Consider the following 16,837-nt stretch of genomic DNA (forward strand, 5'->3'; position numbering starts at 1 on the left):
GAGTGTATGAGAGATGAAGGAGAGCTCGCGAGCTTTCTCTCTCTCTTCTGGCCGTGGCTTTCTCCCCCTCTCGTACTGACGTTCCTTTTCCCTTTCCTCCACCACTCACCCCCCAACAAAGACACCTTCCCCGTCGTCTCTGGCGCTCCAACTCCATCTTGCCGTGATAACGTTCGCACCCCACAGCCCAACATGTCCCCCAGCCGACCGCGCGACACAGACGACGCAGACTTCGCCCCAGTGCCACTCAACTACGACGAGGTGCGCCGTCCCCATCGACCAAGCTGACCCCGATCGCTGATCGCCTGCAGCTGAACAGGCCCAAGACGGCGTCACAGCGGCGCGAGGTGGTTCGCGTCCTATGGGAGCGGCATGTCCTCGCCGACCTGGATGAGGAGTCGCGCCGCCTTCCCCCGCCGAAGCGGGCACGCACCGGCGTGTCCACGATCCTGCCTGTACGCTCCGCGTTGCTGCCTCTGCCCTCCAAGCCGCAGCAGTCGAGCGTACGCCGTCCACCACCAATCCCCGGCCCGCCGCGGCCGCGCATTCCCTCCAAGTCGCAGCTCCTCGCCGCGCGCGTGCGCACCGTGGGCTCCCGGCCCATCGCGCACCCCACCGCAGACGTCAACCTCGTCGTCCTCCCCTTCCCGCCCGATGTAACCGCCGGCCAGCTGCACGGGTACCTCGACACCAAGATCGGGCGCGTCGTGCACTGCCGTCTGAGTGATGGCGTGGCGTGTGTCACCCTCGCTGCGAGGGGCAAAGGCGCGATCGAGGCGTGCCGGATTTGTGGGTGGTAACTGAGCTCGGAGCTAACACCCGCCAGTGAACGACCTCGCGGTGGACGGGTGCCGCCTTAACGCATTCCCTGTTCACGCTGTGCGCTTCAACAGGCCCGAGGCGAGGCGGCAGTCGTAGAGCGGGGCTGTATGACTGAGAAATGTAATCAGATTGTTTGTCTGTTCTTCACGCCAAAAACATGACAAGTGCCACACCCAAGCACCAAAACGTAATCCAAAAGAATGATTGACCACTGACAGGATCGAACTGCCGACCTTTGCATTACTGATAACCATCGAGTTATTAGTACAATGCTCTAACCAGCTGAGCTAAGCGGCCGAATTGTGCTGGAACACGAAAATGACGTCGGAATGTTGCATATGAAGGCAGGGGAATAGGACGGGGAAAAAGGAGGTCGACGAGGGACGAGGAAGGTCGAGTTCTGGAGCCGTGTCTCACCAGAGATCGTCCATGCTGTAGCTGTAGCTAGGCGAACACTTGCCCTGCTCTAGTTGCCCATGTCCCAATGGCAGCATCGTGGCTCATACGCCGCTTGCGATGTTTACTCCAGCCAGAAGCCAGGCAGGCGGTCACCAAACGCGTGCGTGCACCTGGTGGCGTGATTGGCAGCAGTCAGACAACTTTCCAGTGTTTGTGGCGTCGGGCGCGTCGCGCAATTGTTCCACAGGTCCGGGGTCAACAAGGCAGCGTGTGTCGCTCGACGCGGGGTGAAGGAAGCGCGGCGAACTTATGCACACCGTCGTAGTGTTCGCTGCCAACGTGGTGCCCAACGCACCCAACGACATGCAGCAGCACCCAAGTAGTTAGCAGGAACAAGGCACGACATTACCAACTGCTTGCAGTGTTTGGGACCGCGGAATACGGATTCAAATATAGACGCGGTCTGCCCTAGATATTAGAACCGACGACTGACTGTGGGTGAACCCAACCGGCCGAGCCAGCCGGCCTTCCCCCCCTCGCTACCCCCCAACATCTGTATCCTGCCCTCGTCGTCTTCTCTCCCATCCACCCATCACAAAAACATCATGCCCAAGGCCGAGTCCGCCCCCGCCACCCGCCGCTCGACGCGCATCTCCTCCAAGGCCGCTGGGCCCGCCGCCGCGCAGGTGAGTAGCAGCTCGCGATCTCGACTCGCTCAATGGCGTCATGTTGTTGCCTTCCCCCGCGCACGCGTTGTTTGTGATCACCGCGCGCGCGTCCAAGCCACGGGCGGCAGCCGGCTCAGCTCACTCACCCACTAACCCACGCATCCACTGACACCGCCGCAGCCTCCCAAGGAGACCAAGGCGGCCGTCAAGAAGGCGCCGGCGCCGAAGAAGGAGGCCGCCGCGCCCAAGGCCAAGGAGCCCAAGGAGGACAACAAGGCCGACGACAAGGACGCCGAGGCCAAGCCCGCTGCCCCCGTCAAGGCCCCCTCGTCCAAGGGCGCGCCGCTCAAGCTCGGCCAGGGCCTCCCCAAGATCAAGCTCGAGGACAACACGGGCGCCGAGGTCGACGTTAGCACCCTCGCGGCCGAGAAGGGTGTCGTCATCTTCCTCTACCCCAAGGTGAGTCGAGGAAGGTGGTGGTCGCGGTGGCGAGAGGTGTGGTGGCGTGGGGCAGCGCCCACGTGTTACACCTGCTCGTCGTGTTTGCGACGCTCACCTCGCCTTCCCCTGCCGCTCGACGCTCACGCCCCAGGCCGACACCCCCGGCTGCACCAACCAGGCCTGCGGCTACCGCGACGCGCACGACGAGATCGCCGAGCTCGGCTACGACATCTACGGTCTGAGCAAGGACTCGCCTAGCGCGCAGCAGAAGGTGGGTAGTCGTCGACGAACATTTCTAACCCACCAGTGGATCAACAAGAAGGAGCTCAACTACAAGCTCCTCTGCGACCCCGACAGCCAGCTCATCAAGAAGTGAGTTGGCGCGTTTGGTGTGTGCTAACGGTCTGCAGGCTTGGCGCCTTCATCCCTCCCAAAAAGTAAGTCGCGCGGGTGGCACCATCCCATCTTTCACCCACACACGCTGACTCGCCAGCACCAAGCGCTCCCACTTCGTCTTCGAGAAGGGCACCGGCAAGCTCATCGACATTGCCCTTGGTGTCAAGGCCGCCGAGGAGTCAGTTAGATCCGGCTTCCATTCCTACGTAGGTGAAGCCCTGCTGACCTCGCGCAGCCCCGCAAACACGCTCAAGTTCCTCAAGAACCACCACAAGGCGTAAACGTGCTGCTGCTTCGTGCGCACCTGCTCGCTCGTCGTGCTTTCATGTCTGGTTTGGGCTGTTTCCATCTCGTGTCTGCCTCTTCGTTTCGTGTGATTGAATTGAATGCATTGGGTTGTTGGTTACAAGGTGTGCGCGGGTTGACTGACGCGGCGTGCCGCCCTCGTTGAGGCCGCAGACGGAGATATGGCGCGCTTTGCTTGGGCAACTGCTGCGCCGACTTCTCTGTACATTGCAGTGCCCTTAGCTTGCTGTGCCCACCCTGATGTGAGCTGTTGGCGACGCCCCGGCGTTTGTTGCGGCTGTGCCCTCCACGGCGGCGCAGTTGGATCCCGTGGCTCGTGACGACGCGGCGAGTGGGCGAAGCAGGCCTTCCATCGGGGTGTAGAGGCGCGGTTTGCACGATTGCATTCAGTCGGCGTCGTGGGATGATGGATGAGCGCGCTGTCGGCGAGAGGGAGCGGCGTCGATTGGTCTGGCATCCTGGCGGCGGCTCGAGAAGTTTTGCGCAGGCGTCACTGTCGGCCCCTGGATCCAACAAACACGGCGCTGGTTCACCTCCCGACTGTCAGTGGTGTGCACAACGAGCCGACACACGGCACACGACCCGTCACGCGAGGAGCAACGGCGACAACAAGCTGGATACATTGGAATTGGAGGTTTACAACGGTCAGTAGGTGTCAGACGCGAGCGTCAGCCATGTCAGATGGCGCCGGCACGACACGAGTCGGACGGCGCACACTGGGGAGGCGTGAGGGAGAGGATGGGGGCGTCGGATGGAGTCTCGGCAGCTCGATAGGCAACGCGCGCGCGGGGGCGAAAACTTGCACTGTGATCTTTACGCTGTCAGCGGTCGTCCCAACGTTCGCAAGAAGAGGGTGGGAGAGGAGGTTTCAGCAGTATTTATAAGGTAGCGTGGGTTTTTCAGCAGAGAACCAAGGTTCCTCAAGCCAAATGCACTCTGGTCATCTTTGATGTGGAAGGGAGGGGGCGGAGAAGAGAAGAGAGAAAGTTGTGCTCACCAGATGCATTGTGTCGGAGTTTGTACCGGACTACGGCAGTGGAGGGGGGTGCAAGAAAGAGGAGAGGGGGGGAACGTCGATCAGAAAGCCCTCCCGAGCCCACGGCGCGGCCTCGCCCTTCCCACAGGGGGTCGGGCTCGTCCTCGCCGCCAGCTTCTTCGATGAGACGTCGCGGGAGCGACGCTCGGGGTCCTCTGTAAGAGAGCCGGGAGGGGGCTAGATCATCGCCTCGACGTGGAAAATGTGGCTAGTATGAACTAGCGAGAATGAGACGTATACTGTAGAGAGATCCTACTGAGTATAGACACATGAAGAAAACAACACTGGATGCGCCGTTGTGGGTATTATATACACTGTGCCAGCGACCGCCGGTGCGAGCGCCCGGCGTTTCAAAATTTCGGTAACGCCGCAGGTTGGCGCGGCTACGGTGAGGATTTGCTGGTGGAGGTTGTCCAGTGAGGGGCGGGGTGCGAGAGTGCAGGCAGGCTCGCACCAGTCTCATTCGCACCGACGGTCTGGCTAGTCTGCATGCGGCGACGGTCAGCCACGGCGCGGCGTCGACCCCGCTGCAACGGGGAATGGTGGCTGAATGCTACTGCATGCGTGCGAGAGTGCGGGGGAGGAGTGCGAGCTGCTGACAGTGGTCATGACGCATCCGGCGGCGTGACTGACTTCTTGACTCATTCGGTGTCATGACCAGGCAAGTCATCTGCCTGTATGCAGCACAAGCACAGTCACGACTGACACCCCCCGTGACCGTGCTATCCCTATCATGGTGACAGGCGCATCACCGATAGCAGCAGCCAGCGATAACGGATGCGACGGGGTGACGAGCAAATTTGATAGTGGCGCATGGCGCCGAGCTCGCACCTCGCCCCGGTCTACGCCGGTGCGAAGGGGCGAGGTGGGTGCGGGTGCGGGGCTGGTGCGAGGAGCAGGCGCGATATGGTTTCTGGAGGTGCGAGCGACGCGACTGATATCACACGCCAAGCGCATGTGATATGGCATGTGGACGCTTGGCCAACCCTCCAGCGGTGATGCCATGGCGTTGCCAAGCTCGCACGGTCGGTGCGAGTGCGAGAGCGAGGTAGATATCCCAGATGACAGCGACGCAGCCGAGCTTGGCGACGCTTATCACATCGAGCACAAAGGCTTGGGATATCATGTGTACAGCGCGCACGAGGAGACGTTGAGAGCGACGCTGCCAAGGCGACATGGTGCGAACGGTGCGAGCCGGTCGAGATCTCCAGATGTGCGAGGCATTCTGGGTTGACTGCTCTTATCACATCGCGGGCAGAAAGCGCAGACTAATAGTATCGTTGCCGAGCCAGCCGCGTATTGTTGCCAAGATATCACGGTGCGAGTGAGGGCGAGGTGCGGGAGATATCCAGATGCTGGTGCAGGTGTCTGCACTTATCACATCGCGGGCAAGCAGCACTGGGTCATCTGGTATCTCGTGACGAGATTGACATGAGCTTGTCGGTCAGTCACGATGCCAAGGTAGCGTGTCGTGCGTGAGCCGAGGGGCGAGGTGAGATACCCACGGGCCGAGGCATTCGTCACACAAGGCTTATCATATCGCGGGTGAGGACCACCCCTCCTATCGCCATGCCGGCCGGCACGACCGAACCATGACGCTGCCAAGAGCCAGCTGTGTGACGTCGCTCATATCTCGCTTTGCTACATGCACTCCATCTACTTCTTCTAGTTCTACATCTATGCAAACACAGCCTCCTCGTACTCGTCAAAGATGGGCACCTCAACCGCGTACCGCAGCACCTTCGCAACCTGGATGGTAACGTTGCCGACACTGGCAAACTCGAGCACGTGGCCCGCGACGGTGCGGTCGTCAGACACAAAGTGGAGGTGGTCGCCGGCGGCGTTGATCTCGGCCGCGTACTTGGGCGTGCGGAAGCCGACCATCGTGCCGCTGATGTTGGTGTGGTTGAACTCTGTCTGCCTAGCGACGACAGCAGCGATAGGCTCGAGCGTGGCGTTCTGGCCGCCGGGGGCGCGGATACGCAGGTTCCACACCCCGTCGAGGCGGTAGCTCGCGAAGTGGTTGGTGAGGTTACCCTTGGTGTACCAGCTTGGCAGGCGTGCCGTGAAGTCGGAGAAGTTGGCGATGGCGCCGGTACCGTGGCTCTCGGGCACAAAGCGCGTCACCGCCGCGAACGGCGTCTGCGTCGTGTTCGGGTTCGGCACAGCCACCTTGCCGTCCGCGGTCGCGCGGTACGCCACCCCGTCCAGCACGACCATCTCGCCGTCGATGCGCTGCCACGTGCCCAGGCCAAAGTCGCCGTGCTGCAGCACGTTGGACAGCAGCGTGCCGTTGGTGGCCACGCCGGCGGACAGGGCGGCAATGTGCGAGTACTGCGTGATTTCGTTGGCGGGGATCGTGGTGTTGCGCCAGCCGCCGCGGCCACCCTTGCCGGAGCCTTTGCCGCCGCCATATGTGGTCGTGTTGGCGCCATGGGCAGTGCCGTTCTTGCCGTCGTACCCGCGCGCAATGGGCCCCGCGGCGGCGGAAGAGACGAGCGCAGTGAGGACGACGAGGGAGAGCTTCATGGTGTGTGAGTGTCGGTGTGGGTTGGATTGGCTGGCTGCCGTCAGTCAGCTTAAGTACATGACTTCTGCAGGGTCGTGCCGAGCTGTGCTGAGCCGAGCCCGCCGGCAAGAGAAAAGTCGCAGCACCACCGCTGCCGACGACGACGACGTAAGTGGACGGTCTTGCTGCGACCTCGGCCCGCTTGGCGCCGTCAGCGTCGTAGCGGAGCAGGCACGTGCATGCCGACGGCGAAGGCAGAGCGGGAAACCCGAGGCCGGACGGACGGAGAAAGCTGCGCCGTGCGTGCGCAACTCAAGCTCCAAGCTTATCGAGGAGTGGGGGAGCGGCGGGTGGAGGAGGTGGAGGTGGCGCCTCGGCTCGTCGTCGTCTCGTGGTCAATCACCGCATCCCATGTTCTGGAAGCGAGGCGGCCCTGCGCAGAGCGGTGCAGCGAGTGTCGGTGACGCACCGGCGGCGGCGGAGCAGAGCCGACAGCAGCAGCCGACAACATCGTCAGCTGTGCGTGCGCTTGCTGCGTCAGTGCATCTGTGCGTGCGTGCGTGAATCTGAAGAAAAAGTAAAAGTGGGCACGCCGATGCAAGCTCCACCCCGCCCCCTGCCGCCACATAGAGTTTGGGGTGGTGGTGCAGGCACAGAACATTCCGCGGCGGCTGGGGCGGCTGGGGCCGCCATGCGTGCTCTGCTGCTGCTGTAGGCGCAGCTGCTGGTCAGAGGTGAGTAATGCATGGTGTGCGGAGATGGGCTGGGCCTGGGGACCTGGCGATGATCGTCTTGGCGCCGCTGGGTATGCTGCGGGTGCACTGCTGCAGCGCTGTCAGGTGCCACTTGTGGCCACATGATGACGACGGCTCGATTCAAGGACGTAGATTTATCGGCCGAGCGCGGCTGTCGCTTGTCGATGATTAGAGCGCCGTGATGCTTGCGACGAGCCGACTAGTGTATCGCAGCATGGTTTCGCGGGACGCATCTCACCGTAGTCTTGTTGATGCCACCTGCCCACACCCCCGGCTCGGTCGCACGCTGCGCTCGCTGCGCTCGCGCCCTCGCGGCGCCCTCGCTATCATCGGATATCATAAGTCATCTCCCCGCAGGGATATACAAGCCCGCGCCATACTCGCCGGGATGTGTTGTCTACGCCGCCGACGTCGGTGTCGCTCAAGACTCTATCTAGAAGCCCGCGGCGCCGGGCGCCTTGTCGCCCTCGCGCCTCAGGTTGAGGAGCGTCTCCTTCATGCGCGCGAGGTCCGAGCCTCCTGGGACGGCGGGGCGAATAGTCTTGGACTCTGGCGGGTTAGCGTTGTCCATCGAGCCCCACCCACGAGAGTTCTCGAGACCAATCAAGTCGGTGATGCGCTCCCACGTCGTGCCCTTTGCAATGTCGTCCTTGAGCTGCTCGACAAACTTGGCCTCGTTCTCCTTGTTCTCGCGAATGTTCTTCTCCTTCTCCTTGTTGTAGTCCTCGTAGAACTGGTCAATGGCCTTCTCGGCCTTGTTGGCCATCTCGTCCCGCTTGACCTTGTCGGCCTCGTTGCGTCGCTTGATCTCCTCGGCCTGGCGCTCGCGCCATGCGCGGATCGGCTCAGTGTCCTCCTCGGTCTCGGGGAGCGTGTTGGCGAACTGGGGAGGAGGGAGGATGCTCTGTGCCGAGCGGGGCTGCGGGGCCGCCGTAGGGGGGTAGGGCGACGAGCCGTAGGGTTGCGACGAGAGGGCGTTGAAGACGGGTTTGGGGGCGGTCTGCAGCGGGTTAGCCGGGCTCGGGTTGGCTGGCCAAGGCCGCAGAGGTAGCTGGCGTGGGTCGGCGAGAGCTGGGCCGTGGGCACTGCCATCGGCTCACCCCCTCACACCGTACCAGCTCCCCCTTCGCGCTCGCTCCGCTCGCGCAAACTCACAGCACCGGCACCGCCAATGTCCTCCGACAGGTCGGGGAAGCTCGCCTCAAACTTCTCGCGCTCAATGTCCTCGCCGAGCCCCGAGGCGCCAGTCACGCGGACCTCGGTGTGCACCTCCTCGACGAGGGAGGGGAAGGCGTCGATGCCTGATGGCTTGGGCGGGGAGGGGACCGGGGCCGGGGCGGCATCTGGGTGGGTCAGTGAGTTCCTCGCTCTACTACCCACCGAGGTCGGGGAAGGCGTCGATGCCGGACGGCGCGGAGGGCACCGAGCCGGACGCGAAGAGGTCGGCGTCCTCGCCTGTAGGTGGTTAGCTTGTGAAGGACGGGAAGCAGCTCCACGCACCGAGGATGGCCTTCTCGCGAGCGAGGAAGTCGGCAGTAGGGTCGTCTGACATGATTGCTTGAGAGTGCTGTCGTGTCAAGAAGTCAAGTGTCAATGTTGGCAGTTGTCATCGACGACATCGACGACATGGACAACGCAGTGCCAGTGACGCGGCGGACTCAGGGTAGTGGGTTCCACGTGGAAATGATTCCGAGAGGCCGCAGTGTGGCAATTGGCCTGGTTGTGCGCGTCACTTCACGCGCGGTGGAGGTGGGACATGACGCCGCCAACTGTTGACATTGCCTTCTTCCTCACGCATACTCGCCATGGCCAACACAAAGGGCAAGGGCAAGGCCGAACAGACTCCAGCGGTACGGTACCAGCCCGAGCTGTGGCAGAACACCATCGACGCGGCGGTCCAGAACGGGCTGGGTGGGTACAAAGGCCTTCGGACACTAACCCAGCAGTGGACATTGCCCTCTTGACGATCAGCACGCTACTCGACGCGCACTATCTGCCATCTCCGTAAGCTCCCCCCTCCCACCTCCCTTGCTCACACACGTCAAAGCCACAACGCCCAGCTCCTCATCTACCTCGCCGTAACATCCACACCGTCCACGACCGCGCCGTCACCGCTGCAAATCCTGCACCACCTGCGTGACTTGCACCCGGCGCGCGACGTCGCAGGCCTGATACCGCACATTGTGCCGCGGCGCGAGCGCATCAAGAGAGGTCACGACGCGCTTCCGCCGTGGTTTTTGTGGATCTTGAAGGACGCCGGGAGCCCAGTCAAGGGCAGGATACGCGGCGTGCTCTCCCCGCTCGAGCGGAGCGTCGAGAAGGCCGTTCGCGGATGCGCCGAGGAGGGCGTGTGGGAGATGCTTTGGGAGGAGGCGGAGGCGGAGGAGAGCCAGGAGGAGGAGGAGGATGACGACGAGGAGGAAGAGGAAGAGGAAGAGGAAGAGGAAGAGGAGGAGGAGGAGACGGGCGCGAGGAGGAGACGACTCCGCCCCGGCGCGTGGGACGTGCTCGACTTCCTCGTCGCCCTCTGGACTCAAGAAGCGGACAGCAAGCCGACCCTCTTCCTACAGCAGCTGAAGAAGCCCTACGCGGACAGGCTAGCCGACGACGCGAGTGCGCCGCTTGCCGTAGTCCGCGCGGCGTTCGGGCTCGCCAAGGCCAAGGGCAAGGCCGCGCCACCAGCGCCAACCACCATGGCCGACACGCTCCGCCAGCGCCGCCTCGCCGCCCAGCTCATCACCCTGCTGTTCTCCGCTACAGCCTCGCCGTCAGCGTTCCTCCCGTCCGCCCTCCGCTCGGGCCTGCTCCAGCTCATGCGCCACGCGCCAGCCGACCAGCTTCGCCTCTTCCTCTCTGTGGCGGGCAGCAACGCGCACTGGCGCGAAATGGCACATGTGCTCTCGCATGCTGTCGAGGACGCGGCTGGCGTTCGCAACGCGCCCGAGAGAGAGAGAGTGCGCCGGTTCGCGCCGGGCGAGCTCGGCGCCCCGGACGTCACGTACGCGCTTGATCTCGCAGTCTTGCCGCCTGCTAGCGCCGAGGGCAAGGCGCGCATCGCGGTGCTCAAATCCGCGCTGTTGATGCTGCTCCTCACGCACGGCGAGGACTCGCCCGCCTGGGCGCTGGTCAAGGACGAGGACTTTGTCGGCACCGCTGCGAATGGCGACGTGGCGCTCGCTGCTGTCCTCCGTCTGGCCGCGCGCAAGGTCGCCTAAGGCGCGCCGCCGCCTAATTGTATCATCCCTGTATGTATGCATGTTCACCATCTACTGCTATTATCCCTTGACGGCCTTGACGAACGCCTTGAGCTTCTCGGCGTCCTTGAGCCCGTCGGCGCCCTCGACACCAGTGCTGACGTCGACGGCGAGCACCGAGCCGACAGTCTCGATGGCACGCGCGACGTTCTCGGGGTTCAATCCGCCCGCGAGGATGATAGGCAGCGGGCTGCTGGGCGCGCCGACCTCGCCGGCGTCGACGATGTGCTTCGCCACGGTCCAGTCAAATGCGACGCCCTCACCGCCACCCTCGCCGCCAGGAGCGCCCTGCGTGTCGAGGTGCACAAACTCGTTCAGGCCTGGGCGCGAGGGCTGGCCGCCACGCACAGAGCCGTCGGCCGCGACGCGGAACACCTTGCTCGTCGGCACGGGGAGCTGGCGGGCGTATCCCTGCGGCTCGTCACCGTGCAGCTGGACAGCGTCGAGGCCAATGTCGTCAACCAGGTCGGCGACCTCCTCGAGTGGCTGGTTGCGCACCACGCCGACGAGGAGCGGCAGGCGCCGGCTGCGCAACCGCTTGGCGTGGTTCCCGAACCAGAGTGGTGTGGGGTCGGCCGAGGGTGCCGAGCGCTCAGACTTACTCCTTGCGGTGCGGACGACGTCGGCAATCGCGCGCGCGGTGGCCAGGTCGACGTGGCGTTTTGTTCCGGGGACGAGGATGATGCCAATGAGGTCGGCGCCGGCGTCGATGGCGGCCTGGGCGTCCTTTGCCGAACGGACGCCGCAGATTTTAACAAGGGGCTTTTGGGCAGGTGCGGGGGCGGGCTTCTCCAAGCCGATCAACTCGCGGAGGAAGGCGCCAGAGTCAGGTGCGCGCATGAGCGACTCGCCGACAAGCACGGCCTTGACGCCCTCAGCGACGTACTTTTCGACGTCAGCTGCCGAGGCAATACCGCTCAGGGCGATAAGAGTCACATCGCGGCCCTTGACCGCGTCGTTGACCCTGCTCGTCGTGCTCATGTCGACGTTGAAGTCGTGCAGGTTGCGGTTGTTGACACCGATAACCTTGGATCCGACCTCGAGGGCGACCTCGAGCTCGGCGGGGTTGTTGACCTCGACCAAGGGCTCCATGCCGAGGCTGACTGAGTAGTCGTATAGCTCCTTGAGCTTGGCGGGGGAGAGCATGGCGACGATGAGCAGGACCGTGTCGGCGCCGTTGAGACGCGCCTCGTCGATCTGATAAGGAGCAAGGATAAAGTCCTTGCGGAGGATAGCGGGGCGGTTGGGCATCGAGTCGACTGCCTGGCGCACGGCGAGCATGTCTCCGAGGGTACCCTTGAACCAGGTGGGCTCGGTAAGGACCGAAATGACGCTGGCGCCGGCAGCGGCATACCGCAGGGCCTGCTCCGGCGCCGAGGTGTCGGGAGCAATGTCGCCCTTGGACGGCGACGCGCGCTTCACCTCGGCCAGCACAGCCGTGTGCGGGGTCGACTTCAAGCGGTCAACAAACGAGATGAGCGAGGGCGAGGTGTGGAGCTTGAGCGAGGTGGCGACGTTTGCGGGCGTGGTGGCGAGCGTGGCCTTGGCGTCCTCGACGTCGGACAGGCGCTGGGCCTTGATCTTGTTCAGGATCGAGGGGACAGAGGGCTGGCCGGCCGACTTGGCCGCGGCGCCGTTGGACGTGGCGGGCTGCTGCTCGGCACCCTCGGCGGCCTCAACGCCACACCACGCGTTCTCCCCTCCCCAGCTGCCACCCTTGAGCTTGAGGAAGTTGGCGAACAGTCCCTGGCCGCCCTCGGACATGCACGACTCGGGGTGGTACTGGACCGCCTCGACCGTGTGCACGCGATGGCGGACGCCCATGATGACGCCCGACTCCTCGGTCGTGGACGTCACCGCCAGGATCGGGGGGAGGGTGAGCAGCTTGGCCGCGAGCGAGTGGTAGCGCGTCGACGCGAGCAGTGGTGGCAGGTCGTGGAAGATGCCGCGGGCATCGTGCTTGACGAGCGAGGTCTTTCCGTGCTTAATTTCACCGGCGTATGCGATCTGTGGACGGAGTGTTAGCTTGATTCCCTTCCCCAACGGGCGAACAATGGGCAATGGCCAACGGGGTCTGCAGCGGCGCTTATCAACGCGTGCGGCCTCTTCTACGCCGCGCCGCGCCGCTCCGCTCGCCCGCCCGTCCGCAGCCCCGTCCGCACCTCGGCCCGTCCACCCCAGGATGACTCACCTCACCGCCCAACACGTCGACGATACACTCCAGCCCCATACACACGCCGAGCACGGGCACCTTGCCCGTCGCCCAGGTGATGACATCGCGCGAGATGCCAGAGTCGGTGCGCGGGTGGCCGGGGCCGGGGGAGATGACGACGCGGTCAATCTCGCCCTTGGTGTACATGGCCTCGATCTCGGCGAGCGTGATCTTGTCGTTGCGCACGACGAGCGGGTTGCCGCCCAGCGTCGCGAGGTCGGCGTACACGTTCCACGTGAAGCTGTCGTAGTTGTCGATCACGAGGGTGTAGGGCATCGTGGCGGTTGGGGGGGGGGGAGGGGTGGTTGCGGGGGTTGAGAGGGTGAGCAGGGGGCAATAAGCCTGTCGACTACGCTGGGTGCTCGGCGCTGAAGTGGGACGCTGTAGAGGTCGACGATGTGTTGTATAGTTCAGAATCGACAACTCGCCGACTTTAATCGACTCGACGAGGCGGCTGAACAAGTCGGTCACGGAGATCGGCGGCAGCCGGCGATAACACGGGGGCAGATTCGCGTGGTGGTCGCATGGGTGCGGGGATGCAGCATGGCCAGATGCGAGATGCAATGTCGAGGTGGACCAGTCCACTCCAGTCTCCAGCACTCACATCTCTGCAACAACCCCGTCAACACCATGGAGAAGTTCTCAAAGTGGAGGGTGAGCTAGCCAAACTGGAGTTCAGCTGACCCCAGGACCCGTCCACGGGCATCCAGCCCTTCCTCCCGCTCCAGGCGCCGCCGTCCTCCCCGCTCTCGCTAGCACTGTACCCCTTCGCGCTCGTGTTCGGCCTGGCGCGCCTGCTGCTCCTCGGCGCGCTGTACCTCATCCACCTGGTGCTGGTCGACACGCTCCTCGCGCCGCTGGGCGGCGCGGGCCGGCCGCTCGCCTCGCTCCTCACTGCGCTGACGGCGCGCCTCGCGCTCGCCCTGCTCGGATACTACTGGATCCCGGTCGAGACCGTGTCGGCCAAGCGTGCGCGCGGTGGTGTCGCGCAGGTCGCTGGATCGCCGCGCAGGGGCGACCTCATCATCGCCAACTGGACGAGCTATGTCGACGTGCTGTTCTACGCCTTCCGGTGAGCTGAGGCATGGAATCCAAGCTGACAACAGCCACAACCCCACCTTCCTCCTGCCTGTCTTTGCGGCGCCTGCGTCGACGGGCGAGACGTTCGGCAGGTCGACGGGCACGGGGTCCGCGTCGATTCTGCTGCCGTCCTCGACGTCCCGGTGCGAGGGCTACGTCGCCGTCAGCGCGCTGTCGCTCATCGCGCGCACCGGCGCCCTGCCGCCCACCCTCGAGGACGTGAGCGGCACCCTGTTCAAGACGCTCGCAGAGGCGCGCAAGGCGGCGTCTGGCCCCGTGCTCCTCTTCCCCGAGGCGACGACGTCCAACGGCCGCGCGGTGCTGCGCTTCGGCGAGGGCGTGCTTGCCGAGGAAGTTGGCAAGGAGGGTATCGTCTGGATCAAGTTTACGCGCCACGCCGTCCCGACAACGCTGCTGCCCGGCGCGACGTGCCCTATCCCGGCGGTTGGCGCGCACCTCCTCGCGTTCGCAGCGACGCTCCCCCTTCCCCGCTCCATGGCCGTGCGCACCCTCCACCCATCCGCCGCACCGTCCAGCCCGTCATTCCTCCCCTCCGAGGTGCTGGCCTCCCAGCCTGGCGGTCTGGCTGCCGCAAAGGATGACAAGGCAGTGTGGCGCGAGGCATGTGGCATCGTCCTTGCAGAGACTGGTCGCGTGCGCCGCGTCCCCGGCATGGGCTGGGTCGAGAAGACGAGCTTCCTCGAGTACTATGCCAAGAGCCGCGAGTCGCGCCGTAGGTAGATAGAGATTAGACGCAGCATAGGCATAGAAAAAAAAAACAAGTAGCATCGCAACCTGGTACCATAATTTGAGACTAACGTTCGACTAGCGTTCCGCACGTCTGATATTCTACCGCGGTGCCCAGCACCCGACAGCCTCGGCCCTTATCGCTGGTAAGGAGGCACGTTGTCCAGCCCACGCTCGAGCGCAGAGCTCGGGTGCTCCTCGTGGTCCTCACCGTGGTTTGGCGCGTCGTGGAACGCAGGGCCGACACCAGCACCGGGCTGGCTCACGGCCGCAGGCGGAGGAGGAAGATCGTGGGGCTGCCCAGCAGGCGCTGGCGTGACGTTCTGGCGCACCAACTGACGGAACGAGCGCACCTCGTCGATGATAAGATCGCGCATGCCCGACGAGGAGTCCTCGCGCTCAAAGCTGAAGTCGAACGGAACCTCGCAGACGGGCTCGTCGATGGGGTCGTGCCACACGGCGAGGCTGGACGTCAGCTAGGAACCCACGCATAGTAGACGACTCACTATGGGTGCTCGAGAGCCTCCTGGCATCCAATACGCTTGGCCGGGTCGAAGCACAGGAGCTTCTCGAGGAGGTCGAGGGCCTGGGGCGTCGCCCGGGGGTACAGCGTCTGGAAGCGCACACGGGGCTTGATGGGGAGCGAACGGATGTAGCTGTGGAGGTTAGCCGGTGGGCAATTCGGGGTTGCGCTACTCACTCCTGTGCCCTGGGGCTGCCGACACGGCGCAGAGTGTCCTCGGTGGGCGTGCCGAGGAGGTTGAGGATACGGTTGAGCTGGTCAACATAGTCCTCGCCTTTGAAGATGGGCTTGCCACCGAGGAGCTCGGCGAGGATACAGCCTGCGGACCACATGTCGATGCTCGCGGTCTGGTGGGTCAGCACATGCTCAACAGCAAGGTGGAACCCACGTAGTTGGCAAAGCTGAGCATGATCTCGGGAGCACGGTACCAGCGAGTGGCGACGTCTTGTTATCAGCTCTCGTCTCTCGCGCGCCCACTCACACTCGGTCATGAAGCCGGCCTGTCCCTGCTCGGTCTGAACGGCGCCAGGCTGGAATCCACGTGCGAGGCCAAAGTCACAGATCTTGAGCTCACAGTCGGCGTTGACGAGCAAGTTTCCAGGCTTCAGGTCACGGTGGAGGACGTTGGCCGAGTGGATGTACTTGAGACCGCAGAAAGTCTGGTACATGAAGCTCTGGAAGTGTGCGTCCGACAGGGGCTGGCCAGAGCGGATAATCGCGTGCAGGTCGGCCTCCATGAGCTCCTCGTACAGGTAGACCTCGTTGAACGTGTTGGATCCGGGGGGGTCAAACACAATGTCCATGTCGTACAGGCAAGTGATGTTCTTGTGGCCACGGAAGTGGTGCAGCAGGCGGAGCTCACGAAGGCAGCGCTTGGTGAGGATCTGGTGGGTTAGCCATGCGCCGCGCATTGTTGACCCACCTTCTTTGTGAAGACATTGGTGACCTTCTTCACGGCGCAGGTCTCGCCAGTCTGGGCATGGCGGGCAGACGAGACGCATCTGGATATGGAACGTGGGTGAGGTGGTAAGAGATGACAGCGCGGCGCGAGGAAGGCAGATCAGCAGGTGTACCGCGTCAAAGGTTGCGTTCTAGCTGCGTTCTAGCCCCACTCACCCGTATGCGCCCTGTCCGAGCTCCTTGACGAGCGACCAGGGCTGCTGGAGGACGTAGACGTTGTTGGGCATCTGGAATGCCTGGCGTGCTGTTGTGTCCATGATGGAAGAGGAGTCAAACACTGTCGAGGGGGCGAGAGCGAGAGAAGATGTAAAGGTTGTGCGGTCAATCCGTGAGCGCGCTTTGGGCGTTTAGGTGGTTGACGTGGTGGTCGAAGGACGACGATGGATGGATGTCGAGTTGCAAAAGGTTGCAGCCCCGGGCGCGATGTGTGAGCAAAGCAAGAAGCGATGAGGAACGGAGGACGCGGTAGTGCGGAACGGATGGATAACCGGCCTAGGCGATGGGATGGGCAACGAGGGGGTGGAATGGAATGGGAGAGGGCGTTGTGGCTTGGCGGTGAGCGGTCGCGTTGCAACGTTGGTGCACAGGATTTGGATCACTTGAGGCGGGGGTGGCAGTGCAGTGCAGTCAAGAGAGCGAGAGTAAGAGGTCAATGTCGACAGGAGAGCAGCCGCCGTCGACGAGTCGGAGAGCGCGGCAGTCAGCTGGGTTGCAGCACACGGCATGACA

At 63.7% G+C, this 16,837-nt stretch overlaps 8 protein-coding genes and 1 non-coding gene across 9 annotated transcripts; 4 read left to right on the forward strand and 5 right to left on the reverse strand.

Moving 5' to 3' along the window:
* Positions 1-192: 192 nt before the first annotated feature.
* Positions 193-918, forward strand: LOC62_05G006905 (uncharacterized protein; the record flags this gene model as incomplete). The annotated part of the gene is made up of 3 exons (XM_062773422.1): positions 193-261; positions 312-789; positions 827-918. The coding sequence occupies 3 exons, from the start codon at positions 193-195 to the stop codon at positions 916-918; spliced, it is 639 nt and encodes a 212-aa protein (XP_062629406.1).
* A 109-nt stretch (positions 919-1,027) lies between these two features.
* Positions 1,028-1,119, reverse strand: LOC62_05G006906. Its single transcript is given in 2 exon segments — positions 1,028-1,063; positions 1,082-1,119. It is a non-coding gene; the product is annotated as a tRNA-Ile (tRNA).
* A 622-nt stretch (positions 1,120-1,741) lies between these two features.
* bcp1 (Peroxiredoxin bcp1) lies at positions 1,742-3,135 on the forward strand. The gene is made up of 7 exons (XM_062773423.1): positions 1,742-1,907; positions 2,070-2,348; positions 2,482-2,601; positions 2,638-2,702; positions 2,741-2,767; positions 2,824-2,904; positions 2,962-3,135. Exons 1-7 carry the CDS (start codon positions 1,827-1,829, stop codon positions 3,005-3,007), a joined length of 699 nt encoding a protein of 232 aa, XP_062629407.1. The 5' UTR covers positions 1,742-1,826; the 3' UTR covers positions 3,008-3,135.
* A 2,610-nt stretch (positions 3,136-5,745) lies between these two features.
* On the reverse strand, positions 5,746-6,597 carry budA_1 (Alpha-acetolactate decarboxylase; the record flags this gene model as incomplete). The annotated part of the gene is made up of 1 exon (XM_062773424.1): positions 5,746-6,597. The coding sequence occupies one exon, from the start codon at positions 6,595-6,597 to the stop codon at positions 5,746-5,748; it is 852 nt and encodes a 283-aa protein (XP_062629408.1).
* A 963-nt stretch (positions 6,598-7,560) lies between these two features.
* Positions 7,561-8,920, reverse strand: clc1 (Clathrin light chain). The gene is made up of 5 exons (XM_062773425.1): positions 8,833-8,920; positions 8,713-8,787; positions 8,488-8,675; positions 7,918-8,332; positions 7,561-7,881 (listed from the first exon to the last, which is right to left on the reverse strand). The coding sequence occupies exons 1-5, from the start codon at positions 8,882-8,884 to the stop codon at positions 7,766-7,768; spliced, it is 846 nt and encodes a 281-aa protein (XP_062629409.1). The 5' UTR covers positions 8,885-8,920; the 3' UTR covers positions 7,561-7,765.
* A 217-nt stretch (positions 8,921-9,137) lies between these two features.
* LOC62_05G006910 (uncharacterized protein) lies at positions 9,138-10,547 on the forward strand (the record flags this gene model as incomplete). Its single annotated transcript, XM_062773426.1, has 3 exons — positions 9,138-9,243; positions 9,279-9,336; positions 9,380-10,547. The coding sequence occupies 3 exons, from the start codon at positions 9,138-9,140 to the stop codon at positions 10,545-10,547; spliced, it is 1,332 nt and encodes a 443-aa protein (XP_062629410.1).
* Positions 10,548-10,570: 23 nt separating this feature from the next.
* TRP1 (Multifunctional tryptophan biosynthesis protein) lies at positions 10,571-13,191 on the reverse strand. The gene is made up of 2 exons (XM_062773427.1): positions 12,778-13,191; positions 10,571-12,593 (listed from the first exon to the last, which is right to left on the reverse strand). The coding sequence occupies exons 1-2, from the start codon at positions 13,072-13,074 to the stop codon at positions 10,608-10,610; spliced, it is 2,283 nt and encodes a 760-aa protein (XP_062629411.1). The 5' UTR covers positions 13,075-13,191; the 3' UTR covers positions 10,571-10,607.
* Positions 13,192-13,397: 206 nt separating this feature from the next.
* On the forward strand, positions 13,398-14,634 carry vps66 (Putative lysophosphatidic acid:oleoyl-CoA acyltransferase). The gene is made up of 3 exons (XM_062773428.1): positions 13,398-13,452; positions 13,488-13,870; positions 13,905-14,634. The coding sequence occupies exons 1-3, from the start codon at positions 13,429-13,431 to the stop codon at positions 14,617-14,619; spliced, it is 1,122 nt and encodes a 373-aa protein (XP_062629412.1). The 5' UTR covers positions 13,398-13,428; the 3' UTR covers positions 14,620-14,634.
* Positions 14,635-14,647: 13 nt separating this feature from the next.
* Positions 14,648-16,742, reverse strand: SLT2_1 (Mitogen-activated protein kinase SLT2/MPK1). Its single transcript, XM_062773429.1, has 7 exons — positions 16,265-16,742; positions 16,071-16,149; positions 15,630-16,032; positions 15,537-15,592; positions 15,326-15,495; positions 15,132-15,281; positions 14,648-15,090 (listed from the first exon to the last, which is right to left on the reverse strand). Exons 1-7 carry the CDS (start codon positions 16,363-16,365, stop codon positions 14,763-14,765), a joined length of 1,287 nt encoding a protein of 428 aa, XP_062629413.1. The 5' UTR covers positions 16,366-16,742; the 3' UTR covers positions 14,648-14,762.
* Positions 16,743-16,837: the final 95 nt, after the last annotated feature.

This window comes from Vanrija pseudolonga, chromosome 5 (assembly GCF_020906515.1).
Source record: "Vanrija pseudolonga chromosome 5, complete sequence".
NCBI lineage: Eukaryota > Fungi > Basidiomycota > Tremellomycetes > Trichosporonales > Trichosporonaceae > Vanrija > Vanrija pseudolonga.

Excerpts from the sequence above, each read along its gene's own strand:
- clc1 (XM_062773425.1), bottom strand. The coding sequence starts at position 8,884 with ATGTCAGACGACCCTACTGCCGACTTCCTCGCTCGCGAGAAGGCCATC. Across the intron at positions 8,676-8,712 it reads CGACGCCTTCCCCGACCTCG|ATGCCGCCCCGGCCCCGGTC; the intron begins GTGGGTAGTAGA and ends TGACCCACCCAG. Across the intron at positions 7,882-7,917 it reads GATTGGTCTCGAGAACTCTC|AGTCCAAGACTATTCGCCCC; the intron begins GTGGGTGGGGCT and ends CTAACCCGCCAG.
- bcp1 (XM_062773423.1), top strand. The coding sequence starts at position 1,827 with ATGCCCAAGGCCGAGTCCGCCCCCGCCACCCGCCGCTCGACGCGCATC. Across the intron at positions 2,602-2,637 it reads CGCCTAGCGCGCAGCAGAAG|TGGATCAACAAGAAGGAGCT; the intron begins GTGGGTAGTCGT and ends CTAACCCACCAG. Across the intron at positions 2,703-2,740 it reads GACAGCCAGCTCATCAAGAA|GCTTGGCGCCTTCATCCCTC; the intron begins GTGAGTTGGCGC and ends AACGGTCTGCAG.
- vps66 (XM_062773428.1), top strand. The coding sequence starts at position 13,429 with ATGGAGAAGTTCTCAAAGTGGAGG. Across the intron at positions 13,453-13,487 it reads AGAAGTTCTCAAAGTGGAGG|GACCCGTCCACGGGCATCCA; the intron begins GTGAGCTAGCCA and ends AGCTGACCCCAG. Across the intron at positions 13,871-13,904 it reads GTGCTGTTCTACGCCTTCCG|CCACAACCCCACCTTCCTCC; the intron begins GTGAGCTGAGGC and ends AGCTGACAACAG.
- SLT2_1 (XM_062773429.1), bottom strand. The coding sequence starts at position 16,365 with ATGGACACAACAGCACGCCAGGCATTCCAGATGCCCAACAACGTCTAC. Across the intron at positions 16,150-16,264 it reads CTCGGACAGGGCGCATACGG|ATGCGTCTCGTCTGCCCGCC; the intron begins GTGAGTGGGGCT and ends TTCCATATCCAG. Across the intron at positions 15,593-15,629 it reads GGCCGGCTTCATGACCGAGT|ACGTCGCCACTCGCTGGTAC; the intron begins GTGAGTGGGCGC and ends GCTGATAACAAG.
- TRP1 (XM_062773427.1), bottom strand. The coding sequence starts at position 13,074 with ATGCCCTACACCCTCGTGATCGACAACTACGACAGCTTCACGTGGAAC. Across the intron at positions 12,594-12,777 it reads TCGACGTGTTGGGCGGTGAG|ATCGCATACGCCGGTGAAAT; the intron begins GTGAGTCATCCT and ends CTCCGTCCACAG.